This window comes from Buteo buteo, chromosome 7, assembly GCF_964188355.1.
Source record: "Buteo buteo chromosome 7, bButBut1.hap1.1, whole genome shotgun sequence".
Classification (NCBI taxonomy): domain Eukaryota; kingdom Metazoa; phylum Chordata; class Aves; order Accipitriformes; family Accipitridae; genus Buteo; species Buteo buteo.
The window spans coordinates 33,014,452-33,038,542 of record NC_134177.1 but is presented as its reverse complement, the minus strand read 5'-3'; the positions used below and the strand labels follow the sequence as shown (position 1 = coordinate 33,038,542).

The following is a 24,091-nucleotide window of genomic DNA, read 5'->3' as shown; positions in this document are numbered from 1 at the left end:
AGACTCCTGCTGGCAAGGGGGAAGTTAACAAAGCTTCGGCCTTATCTAATCTGGTCTATAGTTATTTATTAACCCATCACCATGGTATCGAAGCTCTGCTCAAAGTACAGTGGGGAGTGATAGGACAGCTGGTACAGTTTCAGTTTTGCGCAAAACAAGAGAGAGCTTTGGCCTTTCCTGTAAAAATACCTAATTTATATAAAGAATCTTTATGTCTATCTTATTTCCTTGATGCTTTAAACTATTTTCTTTGGGCGGGCTTCCTCAAAGTGGTGTACCAACCTGCAGTACCATAATGCCTTTCAGGGAAAGCCTAGATCAAATCTGGTTGATGTGGGCATGGATGATGGTTTTGAGCAAAAGCATAATTAATGGAGAAAAACTAGCAATTTTGGTAATTTTTTAATGAACAAAGGGAAGCAAAGTAATGTCTGTGTTTAAAATGACTTAAAAACATAGAGTTTTATTTATATACATATACACACATATGAAATGATGCTGTGCAAGTTCCTAGAATACCTACAATCTAAATGTGTGAAGTGGCCAGGCACGTTAGAGGGAGCAGGTGTAGGAAGGTGCAGTGGTTTGCACAAGTGTGTAGGGTCTTGTAGCAAAGTTTGGGGGAGGGGGGAGAATTGAGATATCAGCCTCCTAACTTGTAGTTTCTTAGCTTTATTATACTGTTGTACAGCTTGCATGAACAAAGTAGGTGCTTAGACATTCTGTTATGAACCTTAATTTCTTGAAGTGGAAAAAGGCTTTTCTTGATAATGGCTATAAATGGCATGCTGCCCATTTTGACAGCAGGCCATTTTTATAACTAGGCACTTGTATCTGTCCTTGGTTATTTCAGCCACCAAGTTCTTTAAAGGCTTGAAATAGTGCAGTTACTTAATGTAGCGTGCTGACGAGGCTGAGCCCTTTCAAGTGTGTCCTTGATGTTTGAGGAGGGCTGTTGGTGTGGTGTGGCTCTGGCCCTTTGTAGATTATTTGAAATAGTATGTGTTGTAAAAAAAGCCCCAGCATCACCGTTAGCGGAGTTTTCTGGCATTTCCACTGCCACAATCTTCGCATCTGCGTGGGATCAGCCACCCCAAAGCCGCTGCTTTCAGTGATATTGTCACCTCTGTCGTCTGAATGTTTGATGATTAGCAAGCATTAACTCTGGTGGCAAATCGTCAGTCAGTAGTGTCCTGCGGAACTCTTTGCAGTGATGAGGTCCAGGGTTTTAATTTGGGTGACTTACCTCTTCCCCAGGTGGTCTAAAGCAGTGTATATGAAGCAGAGGTATTGGGGGGTGCATGTTTGTATTTTCTCTCCAGGTATTGAAAGCGACTGAGAAGTTCTGCTTGATGCTTAATAATTTTTATGTGGATCTTCTGTGTGCTGTTTGTATATAGTGCTTTGGGGACCATATGTAGGTTGAATGCTTAACCGTGATGCCTTTTTGTTTTCCTCTGAGCACAGTGTGTTTTATTTCAAGTGCTCCAGGTATTTCAGCATGAGAGCGCTTTTGGAACTTGGGACCATTTTTTGTCTCTGCATGCAGTCTACCTAAGTATACATTTCCCAATCTCGTTCACATAATTCCCTCCCTCTTGGGGATCTTTTCCCATGTCAACAAATTATTGTTTTCCTACTTTCAGGCATCCAGCAGGTCTAGCCACTCTGGAAAAGCATGTTTGTTGGGTAGAGCTAGTTCATTTGGCAGTGAAGTGCTTTAACACTGCTTGAACCTTTAAATGATCACAGGTTTTAAAGCTAACCTTAATTAAATGAGCCAGAGGCTTACATTTCTAGAATAATTTGTCTGGCTGTGGATTCTGTTTAAAAAAACCTGACCCACAACAAAACCAACCACTGAAATCTTAGGACAAAAAAATCTTGGGGAGGGGGGACTCTTACAATTTTTTTAAAAACAAAAAATTATGCCCAATATGCAGTGTAATAATGTAACTTAAAATAGCTCAGAAATTTGTATTTGTTTTTGCAGCTTCCATATTTGAGTAAATTGGATTTCAACGCCATGTAGAAATACCATGATGCACAATATTTAAAAAACAGAAGTACATTTTCACGGTGAAAATGTACGCTATCTGAATTTGTGAAGAAGTTACAAAATTGTTTTCAGGGTGGCGGTGTATTCCCAGAGTTCAGTCTGTGACCGTGAAATAAGAAATGCCACGTGGCTGCAGCTTGAGGTGGATGTGGATGTTCGTTGGATGTTGCACCAATGGTGGTGCTTTCCAGTGTCCAGCAGCTGCCCTGCTGGCACAGTGAAAGTGCAGGCAGCAGGCGTGGGAAATGAGGTCTGGCGATGGGTTCGGCTTCCTCGGAGTGAGCCGGGAGGAGCTGGGGGTTCTCCCAGCGCCATGTAGAAAGGCTGCTGCTGCAAATGGGAGACCTCCAGTAGTGCCCTGGCAGCTGGACTGTGCTCCCTCGGGTAGGAAAAAAGTGGTTGTTTTTTTTAAAAAAAAAAAGTAGTTCATGCCAGTGACTAGGGTGGAAAATTGGAAGAAGTTTCACAAACCTTATGTGCTGGGTTGACTCCTGTAGCTCTTGACCCAATTCTGGAAGAGGTCAGGATTGTCATCTTCAGTAAGTGGCAGGTGGGGACTGCAGAGGTGTGCAGCAGCGCAGAGGACCTTGTACAAGGAGTCAAATCCCCTGATATCACAGGCTGTTCATCCAATGCTCTCTAAGTTGTTAAATGCACTGCAAACTCTTTCTGGTGTTGTCTTAGTAAAATAACCTGTAGTTGGGACCTGTCACTATGTAAGGGTGAATAAAACAAATATATATATTTAAAGAAAGATTGGAATAACTGAAGCTGAAAGTTACCGTTAAATGTTCAGATAATCAAAATGAAATAGTAGTTAAGCAGTATTTGGCTGAGCACATGAAACCAGAGGTTGATATGTCTGTTGTTACCAGGTACCCATTTTTGTGGGGAGGCAGGGACCGTTTTCATTTGAGTTACTTGTTCCAATCAAAATTGAAGAAACTAATAAAGTACTGAAAAAGAAGACAGTTATTTCTTACTCTTCCAGTTTGCTGATTAAAAACTTGATATGGAGCTGTAAGGTCATCTTGTTTTAGCCATGAAAACAAGAAGTTAATGAATGGTATTCCTTGCCATCTTATATTTTTTCCTTCTTTCTAATAAATGTGGTTTAAATGTACGCCCTGTATTCATAAATGCAGTTTTTGTTTATATGTGGCATTAATGATAGTTATTAATAGGGAGTTTTGAAGGTGTTTTTTATGTCTTGCTTTGCATTTGGACAGAGATCTAACAGATTACAGAAGGGCTGTAGATGAACAGAGCTATAAACTCACTGAAATGTTTGTATATTTCTGGTTAAGAAAGGAAGTAACAAGTCTAGTGTAAATACTATGTTTAGTTGCCGATTGTATTTTTTTTTAATTTGCCAAAAGATGAGAAATCACTTTTTCTTTAGGAAGACCACTAAAGTACATGAAAAGAAAAAAAAATATCTGTGAATGGTGAAGGGGTCTTTATTTCAATCAGTTCAGTTTACTTTTCATGCCTGCGCTTCTCTTTGCTTGTGGGGTGCTCCATGTTGGCCACTTGTCAGTGATGATGTCAAACATAAACTTCTTCCTCTCATGCAGATACACTGTTTACTGGAGGATTTGGTTTCCCGGCAGTTGCAGATTTCTGTAACACAAAATCCAAGGTCAGCTGGTGTTCGCTGAAATTGGGGGCCAGTGGCTCCTCCAGCTCTGGCTGCACAAGAGTTTCCATTCTATACCTCTGCTTTATAACTCTTCGTTTTTTTCCAAACTCTTGGCTTTTGGATGGATTTCCCCCCGGCCCTTCCGCCGCCCCCCCCCCCCAGCCTAACTGCAGCCAAATGTGGATTTCATTTTTGGAAAGTTTGAGCAAGGGCAGTTTGTCTGTTTTGGAATATGAGTATACTACTCATTATGAAAAGACTTGGGTTTTTTTTGTTTTTAAGTTAAGATACGTGGAAGCAGAAAGTTAAGATGTACTGGAAGACATATTTGTGAGTTACTGAGGAAGAATTGATTTCGATAATACTGAACTGTGGTCAACTGAAAATCATAGGCTGTGCATTCCTAGTTTGTTTTTCTGTCTTCCTAAGCTAAAACGTTACGGAAGAGGAAGGATCTGCCATGTAGGTAGTGATATTTGAGAAAATAGGAAATAGCAGTTGGGGTGATAAAACAAAAATAGCTGTCGTTCCAACTTTTTCTTATTACTTATATTTGACTCCTCTGTCCTAAAAATTGCTAACATTGAATATGTTTACTTTTCTGGCTGAGTAAACAATATAGATACCTCCTTCAGTCAAGAAACTTCAGCTTAAAATGTTTGTTCCTACTAATTTATGTTCCTGCCTGATGCTGGCTTAGCATTGAGCCTGTTCTGAAGGCGTTACTCCTGCTGCGTGTGGGCAGGGGATTGCCACACTGGTGTTTTGCCAGCGCAGGGCCCTCTGTAGCATCACTGCCTGTCAGATTACCCTGCTTGCACAGCTCTGAGGGATCTTTTCAAGCTTGATCTGAATATTCAAATTGATTTGGAAAAAAAATCTATTGTACTGAACATTCTTCTAATGATGACTTGTTAAAATAGTCTGTAGTACAGTTAGAGTAGGGTCACTAGGGAAAGCTTTTGTTAGCTGTCTATTTAATTTTTTTTTACCGTGTTTTTTTTTTTTTTCTCTTTCTTTATGTGGAATAATTCAGTAATTCAGTAATATCAGTAGTCGTCTTGGCAGCATATAAAGAGTAATTGAGAAGTTTGGAATGGAAAGTATGCCGTGTTGTGGATTTGTATTGAAAACGGGACCTTTCTGAAATGCATTCATGCAGCTTCTTGCCCTGACATCAAAATTGCAGTAATTAAGTAATTACTTAAAAGATTTTGCTTTGTGCTGCTTTTATCCAGATTAAACAATGACATGGAGCTACCTGCTATATAACTTTCATTTTTGTCAACTTCAAAATGTTAAAGAAGCTTTTTGGAAAGGATGGTTATAAGTGTAACAAACAATTTGAGGAACTAAGTAGCTCTAAGAAGAGTCTTCCAACGGCATTTGAGACATAATGATAATAAAAGATTGTGTTCTGTCTCAAGCTTTTGTAACCAATTTTAATTTAAAAATAAAATCAAATTAAGTTAATACTGTTCTTTTAAAATGTGGCATTGTTATTGTTGCTTTATACTTTGAAGGAAGTACTATGAAATGGCATTCAGCTTAGAATGAGGCTTCTCATAACTTATTATTGTAAATGACACCCAAAGTTATAGTTGGCCCAGTCAAAATAATTTTACACTTTTAACATTTGAATGGCACCTTTATAATTTAATCAGTTGCAAAGTGCTCCCAGCTTTGACCATCTTAATTTCTTCATCTCCAGTTTCTCTTGAAGGGAGCGCAGGCTCGACAGTGGAAGGAGAGAGGTGCCAGGGGCGTGTATGCCATACAGCCTCCCTTTTGGCAAGAAATGAAGGCAGCTGGGCTGTCATCGGGCATGGAGCCTGGTGGAGCCACAGAGGCGTAACTCAGTTTAAATGCCGTGCATGGGAGAAAGTTGTGTATTACAATCTGATTGGGATAATTTTAATGGCTGTATATGACTAGCCATGGACAGGACACAGTTTCCTTAATCAACATAGCACACTGTTTGACTGTAAAACTTGTCTAACTGCTACCAGACATCTTTCACAAGCTAATCCAAGTTTATCGATTCTAACAGATGGTGGTTGGAACCAGAATTACTGCTTATTTCACAAATGAAAAATTGAAAACTTGGGGTCACAGGACATCTCCTGGTCCATGGCTTCTAGAGGTTAATAGATCTATCTGTGAAATGGCAGGTGGGCGTGTCCCATCTTCTGCAGATGGAAGTATAGATGTTGGTCAGTGATCACTGGCTAAAAAGTACTCCTTTCTCAAATCTGTGGTACAGTTTTACAATACAATACAATAATAAATATATACATGTGTATCTATACCTTTAAAAAAAAAAAGCCGTACTATATTTAAGGGTATTTTCTTCTGTTTAAAAAAAAAAAGGGGTCCTACTATAGTTAAGGATATTTTCTTCTTTTGTTACTATTTTAAGATTTATTCACAAGTGCAAAGCAAGAAATGTATTTCATTTGAGAGTTAAAAATTCAGTTTTCAAAATGCATTTCTCCAGGAGCATGTGTGTCCTGTGGCAAGCAGTCTGTAACGCCTGTAGACAGAAAAGCAAGAATTATATTTACTGAAGGTGTGGCTTACCATTACCTGTATCATTCCTTGTTTCATTGTCATCATTTAAAAAAACAAAACCCATACCCACAGAGTCTTCTGCAAGCACAGATTTTGGCTAAAAAAAAGAGAAAAAAAAAGCAGCTGTGTTCTTATGAAGAAAATGCCATTTTAGACATCACAAAACTTGTCCAGAAAAAGAGGAGAGCGCTGCTCCTCACCATACTGTGTCATCTGCCAACCAGGCATCTCTGTATCCACTGAAGTGATGAAGAACTGGATCATTTCTCCTGACTTGCAGTTTTATTTGGGGGTTTCAGTGTCAGTGGCCTGATCCAGCATGATACCAAGAAACTTTATGAATGAGTGGTGTTTGTACCAGGTGAATTCACCTGACCTATGCTTCACACCCATGTTTGCCCATATAGATAACCGTGACTTGTGAAAGCATGAATGAGAAGGATGAGCTGATCTCATGTCATTCTCTGTCCTTCTGTTTCTCTACTTTCCTCCTTGTTTATAGTGTTGGATTCAGTCAGCTCCATTCACAGCAGTGCAATTACCAAAGCTATTTCAGATTTGCAGTACTGCAGAGCTGCCATACTTTTTCTCACTGAAGTTTGTTGTTGTTTTTTTTTTTTTAAGTAGTACAGAGGTATTTAGCTAAATTGCACAGTTCTAAAAACATCGACAATTAATCTCTTTTTCCTGTAAGAAGCAATTACTCTTGAATTTCTATACATCTCAGTAATGTGAAACAATTTCCCCAACTTTCACCATCTTTTTTACTTTTTTAAACCCTCTTTATTTTAACCTAGTGGCCCATTCTTTCTGTTAGATATTTTCATTTGCACATTTTATTAAATTATTCTTTTACTAATTTATTATAATGCCTTGTACTTTTAAAAGGGATGCTGTTCTGAGTTTAAAGAGCCAATTACAGTACTTTGTGCCTGCTTTGATGGGAAAGTCGTAGTCTTCTGGCACTCCGACTTTTCCAAATAAGCAAGTCCTTGGTGGCGTGAATGCCCGAGGTGTGTTCTGTCAGACCACCCGGCCGACCAGAGTGATGCCAGACCCTGTCGCTGCAGTTGCAGGATCACTGCACGGTCCAAGGTAGAACACGGATATCAGTGGCCATGCTACCTCCTTCTGCAGCCTACACTAGCTGTCCTGCTAGCTTTTGTGCGTTGCTAGAACAGGTACCGAGCGATGCAAAAGCCCTTTGAATTCTTTTCATGCACTAATGTGTGGGTTCATAAATGCTATTTTTCTTGTGGTGGCTGCTACAGTCATGCAATAATAGATGCTGAGAGCAAGCTCATATGTTTTAATAAGCAGACCCAAGCATAGTTGTTTTGGGTGTGCTATGAAAGTTTCCCGTTTTCTCCTGTGTTACCGTAGCTGCTTTCTGCTGATGTTTGCTTCGTGGCTTTGTGCCTAACTTGACTGCGAAAAGGGTTAGTGATTGGGTTTCTTAAGGGAGGGATTCATTGCAAATGAGTACACAGAAAGTATGGTGTGAGGGGAGGGTGTTTGGGTTCCCACTGCTTTCTTTGTCAGGGAACTATAGCCTTCCTGTTTATTTGTTAGTTAACAGAATAAATACTATCACCTTGGGTTTTCTTGAACACTTACAAGAAAAAAGTTAGGGTTAGGGTTTTTGAAGGATGTTCCTTTGTAGATGAGTTCTAGTTCTGTCAGCAAAGGCCTTGCATGTGCTGTGATAAGCAGCCTCCACTCAGTCAATGTGATCCCTGGCAGTGGTCAGCCTGGCCCTGTAAAGTCCTGCTTGCACAGCTCTTGCTCTCCTGCGGGGCTGGCCAGTGCTTCCTAGGTCGGGGATAAATCCTGGTTGGGCGCAAACTGCCCTGTGCCAGCCTTCCTTGGCTGTCTTGGGCCTGCTTAGAGCATCTGCATATGTTTGCAGGTCTTGCTGGTGTGCAAGTTATGCATGGCTGCGTGGTCCCTGGTGTTGGTAAGAGCGAGGAGGTGTGCATGTGAGCAGGACTTTGGCAGCCCCTGCTTCAGTCTGCTGCAGCTCGGGGAGAGCCACACTGTCCAGCTACACAAATAAATGGTGCTGGTTTATTGAAGGAGCTGCAAATAGTTTGCAGCTGATCTAGTCTGGTCTCATGGCTGACCCTGCTTTGAGCAGGAGGTTGGACGTAGATGACCTCCAGTGGCCCCTTCCAGCTTGAGTTCCTCTGGTTCTGTGGAAATTGTTTGTATGGACCTGTGCCTGTATATTGAATGTTTGCGTGTTAAAGTGACAAGAGTGATGTGGAAAAACTTTTGAGATCTTTTTCTACAGTTTCTAAAGATGCCATAATTTTTTTTTAATTTGCTGTAAACTTATTCATATTAATCTCACTGTATTTTGTTTTTTTTACTTCCTTAGTCAAAATATTATGGCCAGACATTACTGACAGAAGTTTACAAGCACCTGAATTTGATTGAATCAGACTACTTTGGGATTGAGTTCCAGAACATCCAGTCGTATTGGGTATGTACACTTCCCTGATGAATTTGGTTTCAAAGTCTGCTGGAGTCTTCTGTAGGATTGTCTCTTTGATTCTTGAAATCTGCTTCGCTCACCAGAGCAACAACAACTAATAAAACAGAGGGGAGGAATCACATTCTATTCCTTGTTAAATCTCAAAAAACCTATAAAGCAGTTAAATAGTTGCTGATGTTTCTGCCTTCAGGGACATAGATAAAATCCTCCTTCTGAAATGGGAAACATCAACTCAAAGTGTAGTCTGTGGAGCACTTATAAAATTGTATTACAATGTGTAATTTTGGTAGTGTTCATATTTTTCTTCAGTTAATTCAGTCTTCAATTAATTTCCCTGAAGGGCCATTATGAACCTCTTTCTAAGAAAGAGAGACCTCAGCAGACATACAGACCTGCAAGTTTTTTAAATCATTGATCTAGATAAATACTGACACTCTGTGAGTCTCCTAGTCGCTTATCCTGTACCTTGCGAAGAGGACAATGTGGCTTCAAAATGAAAAAATGTTTCCAAAATTGTGTCTTCATTGTTTTTTTCTATTACTTTTTCTAGTTTTAGGACTCGCACACAGAAAATATGACTGAGAACATAGAGAATGCTAATAGCACTAATACACACTGCTCTTAAGCCAAGGAAATACAGTAAAGCTTGTTTAGTTTCCGTTTCTTCTGCAAAGCATCCAAAGTGTTTCTGCACCTAATAAGGTTCTTAAGATCCTCAGCACTCTCTCAGAGAAGTAACTAGTGAAGACCAAACATAATTGTCTTGTTACAATTTTTTGTTTGGAGTCATGGGGAAAAGTTGAACATCCAGAATAATTTGCTTTAATTTTATGGATACTCCTTTTACAAGAACAACAATAGTCTTTCTTTAAAAATGTGCTTGTCAAAAGAGAGAAATTTGTGGGAAATTAATATTGAGTAAAAAAACCTTAAGTAGGTAGGTAAGAGAGATGGACAAAGCATGAAAGGCAAAAAAAGTTGGACCTTGTCATGTTCTCCAGACCTTCTGTAACTCTGTAGTCTGGCTCCTGTCTACGGTCGTGTGTTTTGGCATGATTTCTGTCTTCTTGGCAGTGATGGTGTGCTTTTGCTGACTTGGCTCTTCTTCTGTCCAGATGAGCTTTAACCACGGATCAGTGGTTTTTCTATTGCTGCATGATAAATGTCAGTACAAATAGATAAGTACACTTTTTTAAAGCAAAGGAATTGCTGCATTACTGCAGTGAGGAAGAAATGTATACTCATAAATTACTGCTTTATTTGAATTTACTTTTGATGTTTTCATATTGCATTCAAATACAAATGTCAGTTTGTAATTTTTTTTTTCTTTAATTTCAGATTTGGCTGGAACCTATGAAACCTGTTATTAAACAAGTACGGAGTAAGTAGTTTTAAAAAAGGAAGTTTTCCTTAATTTGCATCTGCTTTATGTGGGTTGCTTTCACAATTATTACTTGATTTACTGGTTATGCTTCCCTGAAAATTGTACTTGGTAGGAGTGATAGTGGTTCCTGTTCGGGCATGCAAACCTGACGTTTTTAATATGTAGTATGGAGTGGGTGGAATGGAAACTTAATGAAGGTATGATTCTTCCTCTGTGATAAATACCTAGATAGATTGGGTCAGCTGGTGTTACGTTTAAGTGATACATGACATTTGCCATTTCTGAGGTTTTGTAAGTTGTGTTGTCTTACGGTGGAAAGAAAAAGGAGTATTCTGGCTTATTGTACCCGTTGCACGGGAGGAGGTAGCATCTGCAGTCGTGAGATCCTGTCTGAGAGCTGATGCACCTTTCAGAAGGGCTATAAAAAGCTGCACTCAGGGCTTGCTGACATGCAGGGAGTTTCAGCGGGGTGGGTATTTCCATCTCATTCTCAAAAACTCTCTCGATGTGCTCAGGAACAGCTTTGCTAAGAGAGCAGAGGCAGGGATCTCGCAACTGGTGGGTGGCTGCAGCTTCAGAGTTCCCTTTGCTTCGGTTGTGAAATTTGTTTCTGCTCCTTGGCCAGGAGGATATTGCAGTAGTGATGCCATGTTTGCTTTATGCTACTCTAAAAAGTAATATGAAGTGCACTCTAAAGACTAAAAATAATTGAAGAATACAATATGCTAGTTCTTCTGGTGTTGAAAGATTAGCTCAAACTTTTTTTCCTTTAGAACAGGGTTAAGCTGTTTGCTTGTTTTCTGTTTCTGATTGTAAAGGCTTTGTGGAAGAGCAAGGATCAGGAGGGTGTGGTGGATTCCTACTCCATTTCAAAATCTTAATTGAAAAATGTTGAAAATCAGTGCTGGGGGATAGTTTTTAGTTACTCTTCTGCCTAAAGCTGATTGCCAGAAAATTAAAAAAAATCACAAATTCTGGTTAGATTTTTTTGACTTTAAGGTCATGGTTTTAACTTTTACCAACGTTGTTTTTTAAGCAGAAGAGCCAAATCAGCTATAAAAGAAGGGTTCCTTAGGAAGAAGCTTATAAAAGAAGGCTTCCTTAGGAAGTCTTTCACTCTCTATTCCCCCTCCTCCCCTCCCCCTCCCCCCCCATTGTTGGGGTGCCATATTTTTATATACTCCATGCAGTTACGCTTGGTTTATTTTTCCAGTGCTCCTGGCTATAAGGTATTATGTTTTAGTCAGAAGATCTGGTGGACCACAGGTCTGTGGTGCTGCTTAGTTACTCCTTCTACATCCTCTTCTATACCACATAAATTGGGGAAGCTTGGTCTTAGACCATAGACTGATGGCTGTGTTCCCTGATGGTACATATATTGTTCTTAAATCGTCTAAAACTATGGGGATGTGCTGAAATTTATGGCTGCTCTGCTGCTTGGTGATCTACCACCCATGTTATGTTGCCAGTGACACTGAAAGATTTCTTTTAAAATTTTTTTAATCTTAATCTGTAGGAGACCCCAGTCAGTTGTCTGGCACATGTTCAAGTTCTGAAATAAGTTTTAAATTTGTAAAGTTTTGATAGCTCGGATGAGAGATCTTTTTTTTTTCCTTTTTTTTTCTTTTTATGCTAGTTGAATCCCTTCCTGGCATTCTTCTGTTTTTAAAATTGAAATGAGATAGGACTGTAGAAAGCCTTGAAAATGTTTACAGAACGTTAATTGCATGTATAGTAATTTAAGCTGTTCTTTCATTGAATCCAGTAGCTGACATGATTGCACGGGAGCATGTTCCTAAAACTTCCCTTTGACAGTACAGCTGAATACAAAGCGTTAAGAGGAGAATTAATTTAACTACTTGGTAATGTGGACATTTCAGGAGTAAGGGACTAAGCAAGCTGCAATAACAGAAAGACATTTACTTCTGACCATACAGCTGTGCAAGGCTAGCCACATCTGCTGTGGCTTCAGCCTCTATGCTCCCCAGCCATACTGGGGCTGCCCTTCCCCGGTGCCCCTCTGCCTGGGCTTGCTGCAGGCGTGGGTAGCAGCTGGGTGTAGGTGGGCTATCCTGGCAGTGATGCACACAAAGGCAGTCTCCTCCTTTCTGTGTGCCCTTGCTCTGTGTGCAGCTGCTGGGTGTTTCCCAAGGGAAAAGTGAAATTCTGGAAGAATGAGATGTGGTGAGTTTGCTCATGTTGTCCTTCCTATATTCTCACTTTAAGAAGTTTTGTTGAGGTTCTTTTTTGTTGTTTTTTTGGGGGGTTGGTTTAGTTTTTTGTAATTTAATGATTTTGGAGTTAACTGTGTAACTTTTAGTCCAGCAGTAGGGGAATGTTAGATGTTATCATGGGCTTTAAGATAGTACAGCTCAAACCTGTTAGTTTATGTTGATGTCGATTGCTGTGTAGCTGTAGGTGTGCAGTTCTGAGTCTTTGACATGCTGTCTAAAACAAAAGCTCTAGGTTATTAACATTTCCTTCAAATTAGTCTTGGCTTATGATCTATTCTGAGATATATAGAACTTTGTGTTGTATGATGAGGATTTTATTTTTCATTAATTTCAAATGAATGCAGTCAGTTTAAATACCGAACCACTCCAGAAGGCAAGGAGTTTAGATCCAAATTTTCGCCTTCCTAACAGGTGCACAATATCAGGTTGGCATTTGGATACCTTCTCTGAGGTGTTGCCAGTGTTTTGTATGGTGTTGTGTTCACCATACCCACATGGGTAATTTTTCCCAGCTTCTTTTTTTTGTTTGTTTTTGTTCTAGGTTTTGCTCAGATTTGGCCTCTTAATATAAATTCTGCATCTTGGTTAAGACTGGGCTAGTGTTTCTTTTCCTAATTAGAATGGGACTTATTCATAGAGGAAAGGTGAGATTAAAAAAAACAAAAAGAGGAGAAGTTGTGCTACAGAAGCAAATATGTAGTGTTATGTTTTTAATTTTTAATATTTACTGTCATTTGATGTAAGTGATGCTCAAAACAATGCCAAAATTGCTCCCTCAGCAATACCTTCCAGTTGATTGGTGTGAATAATGTGCAGGTCTGTTCCTAACCTTGTGAAGGTCTTCCAAAGGCTCAGAGTATTTTCAGAAATTTGATGTAAAGTTTTGGTCTTTTTACCAGAATCATTAAAACTGTTTATTTTCCTCATTTGGTACATCTCAAGAACTTCAAAATCCTTAGTAAGGTTTTAGTCTCTGCCAAATGTGAGCTTTGTGTATCATTATAGGGTGTTATTTCCAGCCTCCTTTCATTTCTAGATACTACACGGTAATTAGAATGTGGATTTTATTTTTTTTTTGTTCACCAAAGCTTTGGTAATTCTGGTATCAGAGGCTGGGAGCTGCTTTTCTGACAGCTGTGATAGTCTGAGAGTTAGTTCTCCCAGTTACTTGGCAGAAAGCAAAGTTTGTTATTCCCCTGTTAGCAAATGAAAGGGTGAGTGAGTGGAGGAACATTTGGCGTATGGGAATCAGGTATTCCAGACAGAAGAAATCAGTGTACTTTGGGGTTGATGGGGTTAAATTGGACTTTGTCAAGCTTTAAGAGATCTTGGTGTTTAAAATAAATTAAAGCAGGCTGGCTTGTGCTTACCAACATGCTCAAACAAATTTTTTTTTTTTTGGCTAAGCTTCCTTTGAAATGGCAGCAGCATGCAGAGTCCTGGGGTGGATGGGGCTGGAAGGCACCTCTGGAGGTCATGCGTAAGCAGGGCTGGCTTTGAGGTTCAGTCAGGTCATGAAATACGTGGATATGCTGCCCATAGCACCCAGAGGAGAAGAGTCTAGCAAGAAGAGGGGTTGTAGTTTTTACCTTCCCAGGTCTTCCTCTGCCTTCTATAGGGGGTCCGTCTTTCCTCGGTTTGCCCTTCCTTTCTCTGGCTCAGCACACTCAAGGCAGACTGTCCTTGCTCCTCGTGGGAAGGTGCACACTGAGGACAGGTCTCGGTCTGTCTCAGTTGGGTGTAGATGCTGTCGGTGGAGCATGGGGCTGCGGTGGATGAGCGGCGGTCCTCTTGTCCGGGGGATGCTGCAGATGTGAGATGGATGCTCAGTAGGCTTCTGTAAGCACAGGTTGGCTACTGCTCTGCCTGCCTGCAAAATACTCAGCCTTTTCTGCTTTAAGACAGGAAAAAAAGCAGCAGAACGGTGGTGCCCAGTTGTGGCATGATAAGCAATTGTGGTCCCCTGTAATATTTCTCTGAAAATACTGGTGAAACAGGGAAATGTGGGCATTGAGTCAGCTGGTTCAGCAGACTGAGTCATGACGCTGAAATTGTTAATGCAGTTCAGTTGCAGTTGGATTTTTTTGTTGTAAAATGTTGCACAGAGTGTTATGGACTATTTCAAATAGTTACTTAGGATTCTGTTTAGATTTAAACGTTAAATTAGTTTTCTCCCTGTTGTTGAGATTGACAAGAACAGTGTTAAAATTGGGAAGAAACGGGTATTAACGGGCATGCTGGGAGCAGGCTGCAAACGCACTTTTATCTCTGTGGGGAGCCAGCTGGTTCCGGCTTGTGGATTCAGTCCATTGACAACTCTGACGGTGGCAGTTGCTGTTGGGAGAGCCTGTGGGATGTGTCTCCACCCTCTTCCCCTTCTGGGAACCTCTCACTGAGTCATTTGTAATGCTTTTGTATGCAGTCAAGTAGTTGCTTTGGGGTATTATAGCTTTCATGTTGCACAAAACTATTTTTATAGCATTCAGACTGCAGACTTGCCTTGGAAGTAGTATAGACAGTTCCTCTGCAAACTTACCTGCTGCATCTCCGTTGACATGGACAATCTATACCCCATAGGCCCACTATAGTTGGCTGGCAAGCTGAAAGCTGGCTAGGCTTTGTGTGCGTTGTATTTCTCTGCATGTTGGAAAACATAATATGCATGTGCTTATGAAGAACAAGGGTTTTTTTGTGAAATGACTAATTTTTCTTATAGGACCAAAGACTACAATGCTTCGTCTAGCGGTAAAGTTTTTCCCTCCAGACCCGGGTCAGTTGCAAGAGGAATATACTAGGTAAAGTATTTTTTGATAAATTTGATTTGCATTACCTACTGAAATAAAAGGAATGTCGGAGTAGGAGGACATTGCATCTGTTTCCAAACAAAACTTATATTGAAGATGAGCAAAAGAGCACTTTTTGTTAGTGTAATGGTTTTAGCAGACATATGTTGGCAGATGAATGTTATCAGAAAAAACATTTTTCAAAACAGAAAACAGTGCAGGTTACGGCTTGCCAAACATCACGGTGTCAAAAGAGACAGGGTATAGAGGAAATATTATTTTATACAGGTACTGTTTATAAATTTAAGAAGTACATAATTTATCATTTAAACTTCAGAAGACCATGCTTTAAGTATTCTACAACTAGCAAACACGCTTTACTGTTCAGGTTTTTTACCAATGCTCATCATGGGTCGCTTCTGCTGATTGCTAACTGATTTTTGGTAAATTAAGCTGACCTATCCACTTGCTAGCACCTGGGAATGTGGTTTGAAGCCTGTGCCTGTAACAAGGACATTATCCAAGATTTTAGTGTTTAAAGATCTCATTTAGTGCTTTTCCCAGTTTTACTACTATTGGAATTCCTTTGAGAGATCCGCAGAGGTTCCTTATAATCCTTAAGACTTATTTTAGAGCAAACCAGCATGGTAACTGCTGTGATGCAATGTGCTTGTCTTTTATGATAAATACTATATAAATATTTCCTTTGCTCCCCATTTTCTTATGTTAGTTGCTGTTTCTTGTAGGAATTTCATTAGGAATACAGCTTTTTGGAGCAGGAACTGTATTTTTGTCTACTTATGGAGTACTTATCATGGAATTCTGGTCTGTGCTTAGAGTGTCTAGGTATTTCATAATGCTGTTAATGATACATACATGTTATTGTGAGTCTGTTGAAGAAACCAAGATAGCTCAGTCAGATACGCAGAAAACAGCATACTTTACATAGACTTTAATACATATCTACAGTACTTCAAAATTTTTTTACAAAGCACATTAAAAATGTATACCTTTTATTATCTTTTGGCTCAAGAATGTGATACATAATGTTTTACAATTCTTTAAAAAAATTACTGTTCTCTTTCAGGTTGTAATTCAGTAAAGAATATTGATCAGTCTGTCAGTTCAAAGGTTTATAGTAATAAGTTGTTACCTGTTTACTGGAGTCCTTATTGCAACTTCTTTCAAGTAAAAAAGAAAGCAGGAAAGACTTGGCAGCATTACGTTCATAAAAATGTATTAAAATTGGTTTAGGTTACTAAGTCAGTCCTTATCAGCACACTTTCAAGGCTGCCATGTTTTTCTTCTATCCTTGTATGTTTTGCAGGCAGCTTATCACTTACACAAAACTGTTACACAGAAATCTATTCCTCTTTAACAACTGATTTGGGAAATACTTCAGTTAAATGAGTGTAGTGGTTTAAGAAAACAAAATTTAATTTCTTACTGTCTTTGTAGGCTGCTAACATTACAGTCCTGGAAAATACAACCACTGAGTAAATAAATTGAGTGCTAGCAGAAACACTCAGTTGTTTTTCCTAACAAGATTCTAGGATCAGTGATGTTCTCCCATCTTTGCTGTAATAGATAAAGTCACTTGAACTATTCATTAAGTTTCTTTCCAGCTAAAAACTACAGCTGCCCTTACTTCACAGATCAAACTTGTTAAAGGTGTGGTTTTTCTTCTGCTTCCTCCTTCCTGTGTGTTCATTTATGCTGATAAATTGCACTGGATTAGTCACGGGTTGTTTGGTTTGATTTGACCGTCTGTGGTAGCAAGGTTTCTGTGTTACCTTGTTCTTGGAGAAAGGAAGAATTAGGAGATGCTAGTTTTATAAAGGACTGCTCAGTTGTTTTAACATTCTTTGATGTGTCAAGGGGGTACTTGTAACTCTCTCAGGTACCTGTTTGCATTGCAAATCAAGAGAGACTTGGCAGAGGAACGACTGACCTGCAGTGACAACACGGCTGCTCTTCTGGTCTCTCACCTTCTGCAGTGTGAGTATCTCAACTGTGGTGACATCGGGTGATGTTGCCATTGCTAACCCAAGTTATAGTGTACAGAAGCTTTTGGTAACGAAAAGCATTTTCCATCTCATGGTATTTCCTTCTGTACATGCAGTAAACCCATTGATAACACTGGATTATCATCAGGGCTAGCTGTGGTGAGGAACAGCTGGTGCTTATGTATGAGATAACTTTGGCTTTGTGGAGACTATATGAAACCAAACCCCTTGCGTATTGTCTGTTTTCCCTGGTCTGCAAACAGAGTCACTAGCATTCCTCATCTTCCAGACAGCTGCTCCCATCTGCCTCTGTGCTTCCTTGGCTTCATTTCTCAATTTCCCTGTGGTTGGGGGGAGATAAGTGTATAGACTGGGCTGAAATAAAACTAGAACAAGTTCAACAGTAGGGCTGTCAGCAGCTTTCATCCTTGCTGGGATTGCAAGTGGAAATGGGAAGCAGTTGGTTTGGAAGCTCTCCATGTTGCTGCTCGCTCAGTCTGTACGTGCCTAAAGACCTAAAAATGTGGCCTTTAAGATGAGTAGGTTGAAAACCTTGAATGGGTTCAGACACCAAATCAGCTCGAGCAGCAGCCAAATCATAGAGTGTTTACAAATCTGTAACCTGAGCTGCAGAAATGGGTTTTTGTGCCTCACTGCTGGCTTGAAACAAAAGCTATTAAATGATACTTCACATGTTCACTGCTAAATAGTTAGTAGTTATATAATTCTGCATTGTAATATAATAATACAATTATAATAATATTAGTTATGGTGATTTTATTGGAAAAGCAAATCTATCTTGTGTGTGTGCCATCAGTGAGTGACACGATTAAAATTTGCTCATGATTTTCCAGCAGTGCAGTGTGGAGCTGGTGAGGAAATCTCAGCATCTGGCCTTGCTTAGATTGATTCTAACCTACTAGAAAATTAGAAGTGAGAAAGAGTATGATTATTTTTAACACAAATTTCTTTTAAAAAGTGCCTTTCAAATTTTTTTTTTCTTGTTTCATATGCTGGCTTGATTTTAAACAGGATATTGCTGTGTTCTTTTTAAGAACAGCTGCCTTGGATGAGATTATTAACTCATTTAATCCAGTCTCCTTTCTCTGACAGTAGTTAATAGCAGATGCTATGGGGAAGCCCTCAGAAATGGAGCAAGCATATGGTGATACTTCCTTTGCTGCATCCATCCAGTGATCTTTGCATGTGGCCCTTCTAAGTCAAAGATTGACTCTGCATCTCTTTGTTTGGTTGCCCTTGATGAGCTTTGTTTCCATGCATTTGTCTAACTTTTGAATTTGCTTATATTTTTGGCATCCTCCCGTGAAAATGAGCTTCACAGTTTTGGGGAGGTTTGTAGGATAACTTATATCCTTTTGTCCTTTCAAAAGTTTTGCATTTTAATTTAATATTGTAACTTCATATTTTACTATCAGAAAAAGTAAATAACTTTTTTAAAAACTTTATTATTCAACTTTGTAGTTTTTATATACATCTGCTGTATGTTCTGCCTGCCTCATGCTTTTCTTTTCCAAGCTAAAGACTTCTGGTCTTTTCTGTCTTATCAGATGGAAGCTGTTCTGCACTTTTTGCTTCATGCTTTCTTCTTCTGTAAATCTCTTCTTAAATCCACAGCATCATTTCTGAAAGGTGTGAATATGTGACGGGGAGACCAAAACTCAAGATGTAGGCACTGTGGGGGTTAATAGTCTCATAACACTGCTTTCTCTTTTTGCTATGTATTTATTTTTGGACAATTCCTAAAATTAAATTTGCCCTCTTCCAAAGTAGGCTTGTCCATAACTATTTTACATATATTTAGAAAAATTAAATTGAAATGTCCTGGTTTGGTATGAGCTATCTGTAAGGAATAAATGTTTAGACCACCTCACAGGACTTCTACAAGGCCCACATCTTTGACTGTAAAGAAGTCTAAGTTTTCAAAATGATGTTCAAATACTGCTATAATCCCCAGGAAGTCTGCTTGGGGTAAATGTGAGGTTTTTGTAAAATGAAGCTGGATACAAAGCATAATGCACAAATTTGAAGCACTTAAAGGAAAATACATTCTGGCTTTTGGGGTCTCTGAAGTTCTTAGCAAGTATTTTCTGCCATTGTTCCTTTTGCATTGTTGTTTCTTATTCTAACATTGTTTTGTTTTCTGTAATAGCCGAAATAGGGGATTTTGATGAATCAGAGGATCGAGAACACCTTAAAACAAACCAGTATTTGCCAAACCAGGAAAGAATTGAAGGAAAGATTCTGGAGTTCCACAGGAAGCATGTGTAAGTGAGGATTAATGTATACTGCTAATGTATACTCCTGGGGAGCAGGTGAACTCTCATGGTGGAGGTTGAGCATGCTGTGCGATAAGATGATATAAGTTGTATAAGTTAAACACCATTTACATCTAGCAAGAAAAGTTGGATGTAGCAATAGTTACATAGTAAGGACAGAGTTGTTGGGCAGTAGTTTTTCTCAAGGGATTTTCTTCAGTGCACCTCTAATAACATACCAAAGAAAGCTATCATGAGCTTGTAATAATGGTTTTAGGCAAAATCATTCTTCAGAATTTCCAGTCTACAAAGTTTACGTTCAGCTTGCTATCAAATGCATAGGTCTTGTTTTTATTTAAATAATTAGAAATCAATTGCATTGTACTCATTCTGAACTCATTAAGCATAAAGGAGATGGAGAAGGATGGAGGGAGTGGGGGAGAAATATCTTTCATCAGAATTTATTTAATCTCACAGCTGGAGTATTTTTGAAATAAGTAAAGTTTATTAAGGAAAAAAAACTATTTGCCACAAATATAAAATTAATTCCAACATGGAGTCAGGAACTGCAGAAACGAGTGCTTTGTTATTTGAAATGCCCACTACTCCCACCGTGCGCATTCAGTGTACAGTAAGATTGTGTGTTTTACGGTCTAATCTGGCTGGTCTTAAAATGTGAAGATCTGCTTGGTATGTGCAGTGTAAAATATTTTGATAAGGAAGAAGATTTGGAGCAGACAGTCAACATGGTGCTTATGAAAGAGAAGTCAGCCTACGGGGAGGATCTGTTGTGACCAAAATACTACGGGGAAGATCAGGGTTTGTGTTGCATGATCTGTATTTGCCACAGCTTTGTTCGTATAGGCTTTTAAACACACAATGTTGATATTGCTGAGAAATTCCAGACCATTACCTGCCATAATGGTCCTAATCTTGCTTGTGCAGTTCTCAGAGCTGACAGGTTAAATCAAGATGAGGTGTTTGATAAAATGGGGATAGAGGTAGACTCATAGGTCTTTCTTTTCTGTAATTTTTGAGACCTTGCATATTAGGATTTAGCAATTTGAAGTGCTTTTATTTGTTGTGAATATCCACACCACAGTTCATTGTGCATGGTTATGTGTTATAATCCAAATACTATATTAGAAATTTAAATTTTCCTTTTGCTCTACATGGGTCAACTTGGGGATTATTGTCGACTGACTTTCTTTTAAGACAGAACAAGGAGATTTTTCAGGGCAGTCTCTGTGTTTAAGGCTAAGACACATCCTGTATTATTAGAAAATCAGTTCCTGAGAATTTCAGTATTTAACTATTTGCTTTTTACGGTGACTCATTTTCAGTTGTACTGAAATTAGCGGTACTGATGGAACTTCAGCTTTGTTGATTCTTGATGAAATCAGGGGTTTGTTACTTTTTTGCTGCTTTTGAACCTTTGAGGTGCATGTGGAAATGATGAAGGAACGAACTAAATGTTGTTTTAAACCAATTTGAAGTAATTTCGAAGTAAATTAAAATGTATTCTAGGATTCTTCACCTTGGGAGAAAGTAACTGGGTGAGGGAAACCATTAATTGCACAGAAATATGTCATTATTTTTTTCATGTCAAAAGAAAAGTGCTGAAACAATTAGGCAGTAACTTCAAAGCAAATTAGAAGAAAGAGGAACATCCTTTTCATACAACTCCTAACAACATTGTGAAACTTACTGTTGCAAGATGCTGTGGACTCTAAATCTACAAATGGCTTAATGAAAAGGTTTGATGACATTATGCAGTATAGGCTGATGGCTTTCAAATTTGAGATGAAATGTGTGATTTTGTAGTTCTGGGATAAGTACATCCAGACCATGCACAGAACAGCCCTTTGTTAATCATGTGCCTGGATCTGACTGGGTTGCTTCTGATGTTTTCTAGGTTTACTTCTCTTGATGGAAAGGTCATGACTGTCTTCTGAGTGAGTCAGGAACTGGTAATTTTATTAATTGGGTTTGAGCTTTTTTCAAACAAGTTACTTCTAATCATTCTTTACAGTAAGGAAAGTTTGTATTCTTGCTTGTCAGGGAGAAGTCAGAGGAAGGTTAATAAGAAAGATTCCTTGCTTCATAAGTGTACTTTTCATTAGTTTAATGAGAATTGCATCTAATACAGCCATATTAAAAGCATTGCAAATCTTATTTAGAAGTGTATGCTCAAACCATGGTAAGATTAAAAGCTGAGGTGTGTGGTTAGGAAAGGTTCCAATGGAAGGTTAGCGATACCTGAGTACCCTGAATGTGTGTTTTAAATCCCTATGTGCCTTTGGAAAAATTTTTGTTAGAGATGTAATTTTGGAAGCACTGCAATCCTAAAAATAGCTGTGACTTCCTTACATGTCTCTTCTCTCTTCCCTTACCCAGGGAGTATTGGCCACCCTTTTCCATTTTTAGTTGGAGTTGTGAAGGTCCCATGTTTTCTCAGAGTTTAGACAAATTTTTCCTCATTTCTGTTCCAAGGAGCAAGCAGGAGCATGAGCCTTGGGCGTTCGTCTCCTTCCTGGCGATGTGCAGTGTGGTTAAATGGACAAAATGCTTCTCTCTCTCATCATCCTTGCGTGTCATATTTTCATTTTTGTGTTTTATTTTCATTTTTTATTTCCTTCAGTTGACCTTATTATTCCCCACTTACCTGTAGCAGACTGATGTTTTCTTCCACTGATGATTGCTTTTGACAGAGACCTCTCATATAAACAGAGTCTCCAGGAAAAGAAGCCCATTTCTGGCAGGATGGCTCATCTCCAGATTGCTACTGCATCATCTTCTTCCTGCCTCAGTTTTCCTTCTTTACAGCCCTTGCTTTGCCTTGAATACACTTACTCATACACCAGTTTACAGGGGGTTTCTCTGTCACATCAAGCTGGGAGCATCGATTTGCCTTTCTCGGGCTGGAGTTGCAGCAGGACGCCTTCTGGTGCCATACATGAGTTGGGGGAGCAGGAGGATGTGTATGCCTTTGCAGAGGGTGCTCAGTCTCTTTGGATGACACTATGGAGTGTCTCTTCACATCAGAAAGTTGCGGTTTGATTTTTTTTTTTTTTAATTGCTTCACTGTAGCTATTAGAAGTGGTAGAACATAAAGCCGAATAAAACAGAATCTGTGTATTTAATCCATTCTGTATCAAAAGAAGATAAAATATTTTGAGAATGTTGTATTCAGAAAGATGGGAATTGAAAGCTTATTTTCTATTAAATATCCTTTATTTTTTTCTTTCACTTTTACAAATACTTTCTTTTACTTTCACAAATATAGAAATATTGTTTTTATATTTAACTTTGCAAATGTAGTAACAGTAAACAGGATGAGTTATATTTTTGGTATAGCACATTACTTAGTTGCTTCAGCAAGAGCCTGAATTAACTTTACTTATTTTATTTCTGTAGTTTATTAAAAAAAAAACAACTTTATATTTTGAAGATGGTGTATTTGTGGTGGTGCAGTTAAATCCTAGCACCCCAGACACTCAAAATGCAATGTTTACTGCCTTCCTGCAAGTAGTGTGAGTAGAATACTTGCTGCAGGGTGAGTGTAGTCCAGAATTAAACATAACATAATTTGCTTGCCTTCAGATGGCTGTGGGTTTTTTGTTTGTGTGTACATACATAAACCAGGAAAGAAATAGAAGATTTGATACATTTATAGTGACATTATCCCTCATGTCTTTTCACAACTTGTTAGCCTAGTTGTCCATGATTTAAATTCTTTAAATTGTTTGTAAATCAGAAGAACTATAACATTAGGTTGCTATGTAGTCTAAACAATTTCTACACATGCAGTGTTTTGACACTTCATCTTTAAAATTCTATATTAATCACTGGTTTTAAATGCTCTGTAAATCACCTGACATTTAACAGCATTTATTTTGAATCAGTCGCCCTGATTGCCATGTGAATATTGTAACACACCACCAATATTTGTCTAGATGGATGTATGAAAGGAACCTTTACACTAAAACCTGTTGCATTGACAGCAGTTTTTGCTGGAAAATACATGTAATAGATAGTCTGTTGTCCATTGACCTGGGGAAGATTAAGTAGATTTATCTGCTTAATGGATGTACAAAATTAGACCAGATTGTTTTCAGGCTGGTCTGTGCAGCTTAGTCTGCAGCAAACAGCTGAGGGTAATTACTCTGAAACTGCTTCTCATTTGTAACTGTTTGTGGTGCAGCCTGAGCTGCCCAGCATTGCTCACGGCTTTCCCCACTCAGAGCTCTTCCTCTTTGGTAGGTACAGGCAGGTTGTGTGCATGAGAACACTCCTAAAATTGTTCTGGGGTTTTTTGTTTATTCTTTCTGTGATGTGCTATGCCTTGGATCATATCTAATGGAACATATGATAACTGTCAGTGATTCTGCATCAGTTTTACTGGACTGTTTATGAAGAATTTTTAGTACTACATAGCTCTATTTTTCTAGTTGCCATTTTAAACAAATATTTGTTTCCTTTCCCTTCCAACCCCCTTTCCCAACCTCTGGCAACCTTAGCATCCTCAGCATCCTCTTTAAAAGACAAAGCACCACTTTCATTCTTAATGTCGTTGTGTTCAGAAGAATTATAGCAGGAATTAGTGTGGGTGGGAGTTACATGCAGTGCTCTTAGAGTG

The 24,091-nt window shown here is 38.9% G+C and overlaps 1 protein-coding gene across 8 annotated transcripts in view; it reads left to right on the top strand.

Moving 5' to 3' along the window:
* The window catches only part of FARP2 (FERM, ARH/RhoGEF and pleckstrin domain protein 2), an 81,402-nt gene that overhangs the window by 14,291 nt on the left and 43,020 nt on the right, over positions 1 to 24,091 (top strand). For 6 of the 8 annotated variants that reach the window (XM_075032312.1, XM_075032313.1, XM_075032315.1 and 3 more), the window contains 5 exons: positions 8,653 to 8,757; positions 10,108 to 10,150; positions 15,104 to 15,182; positions 17,071 to 17,168; positions 19,347 to 19,461. In XM_075032312.1, coding sequence (XP_074888413.1) covers positions 8,653 to 8,757; positions 10,108 to 10,150; positions 15,104 to 15,182; positions 17,071 to 17,168; positions 19,347 to 19,461 — 440 coding nt within the window. Of the gene's footprint in view, positions 1 to 8,652; positions 8,758 to 10,107; positions 10,151 to 14,858; positions 15,010 to 15,103; positions 15,183 to 17,070; positions 17,169 to 19,346; positions 19,462 to 24,091 lie in introns of those variants that run through there. The other 2 variants (XM_075032318.1, XM_075032319.1) reach the window with 2 other exon arrangements.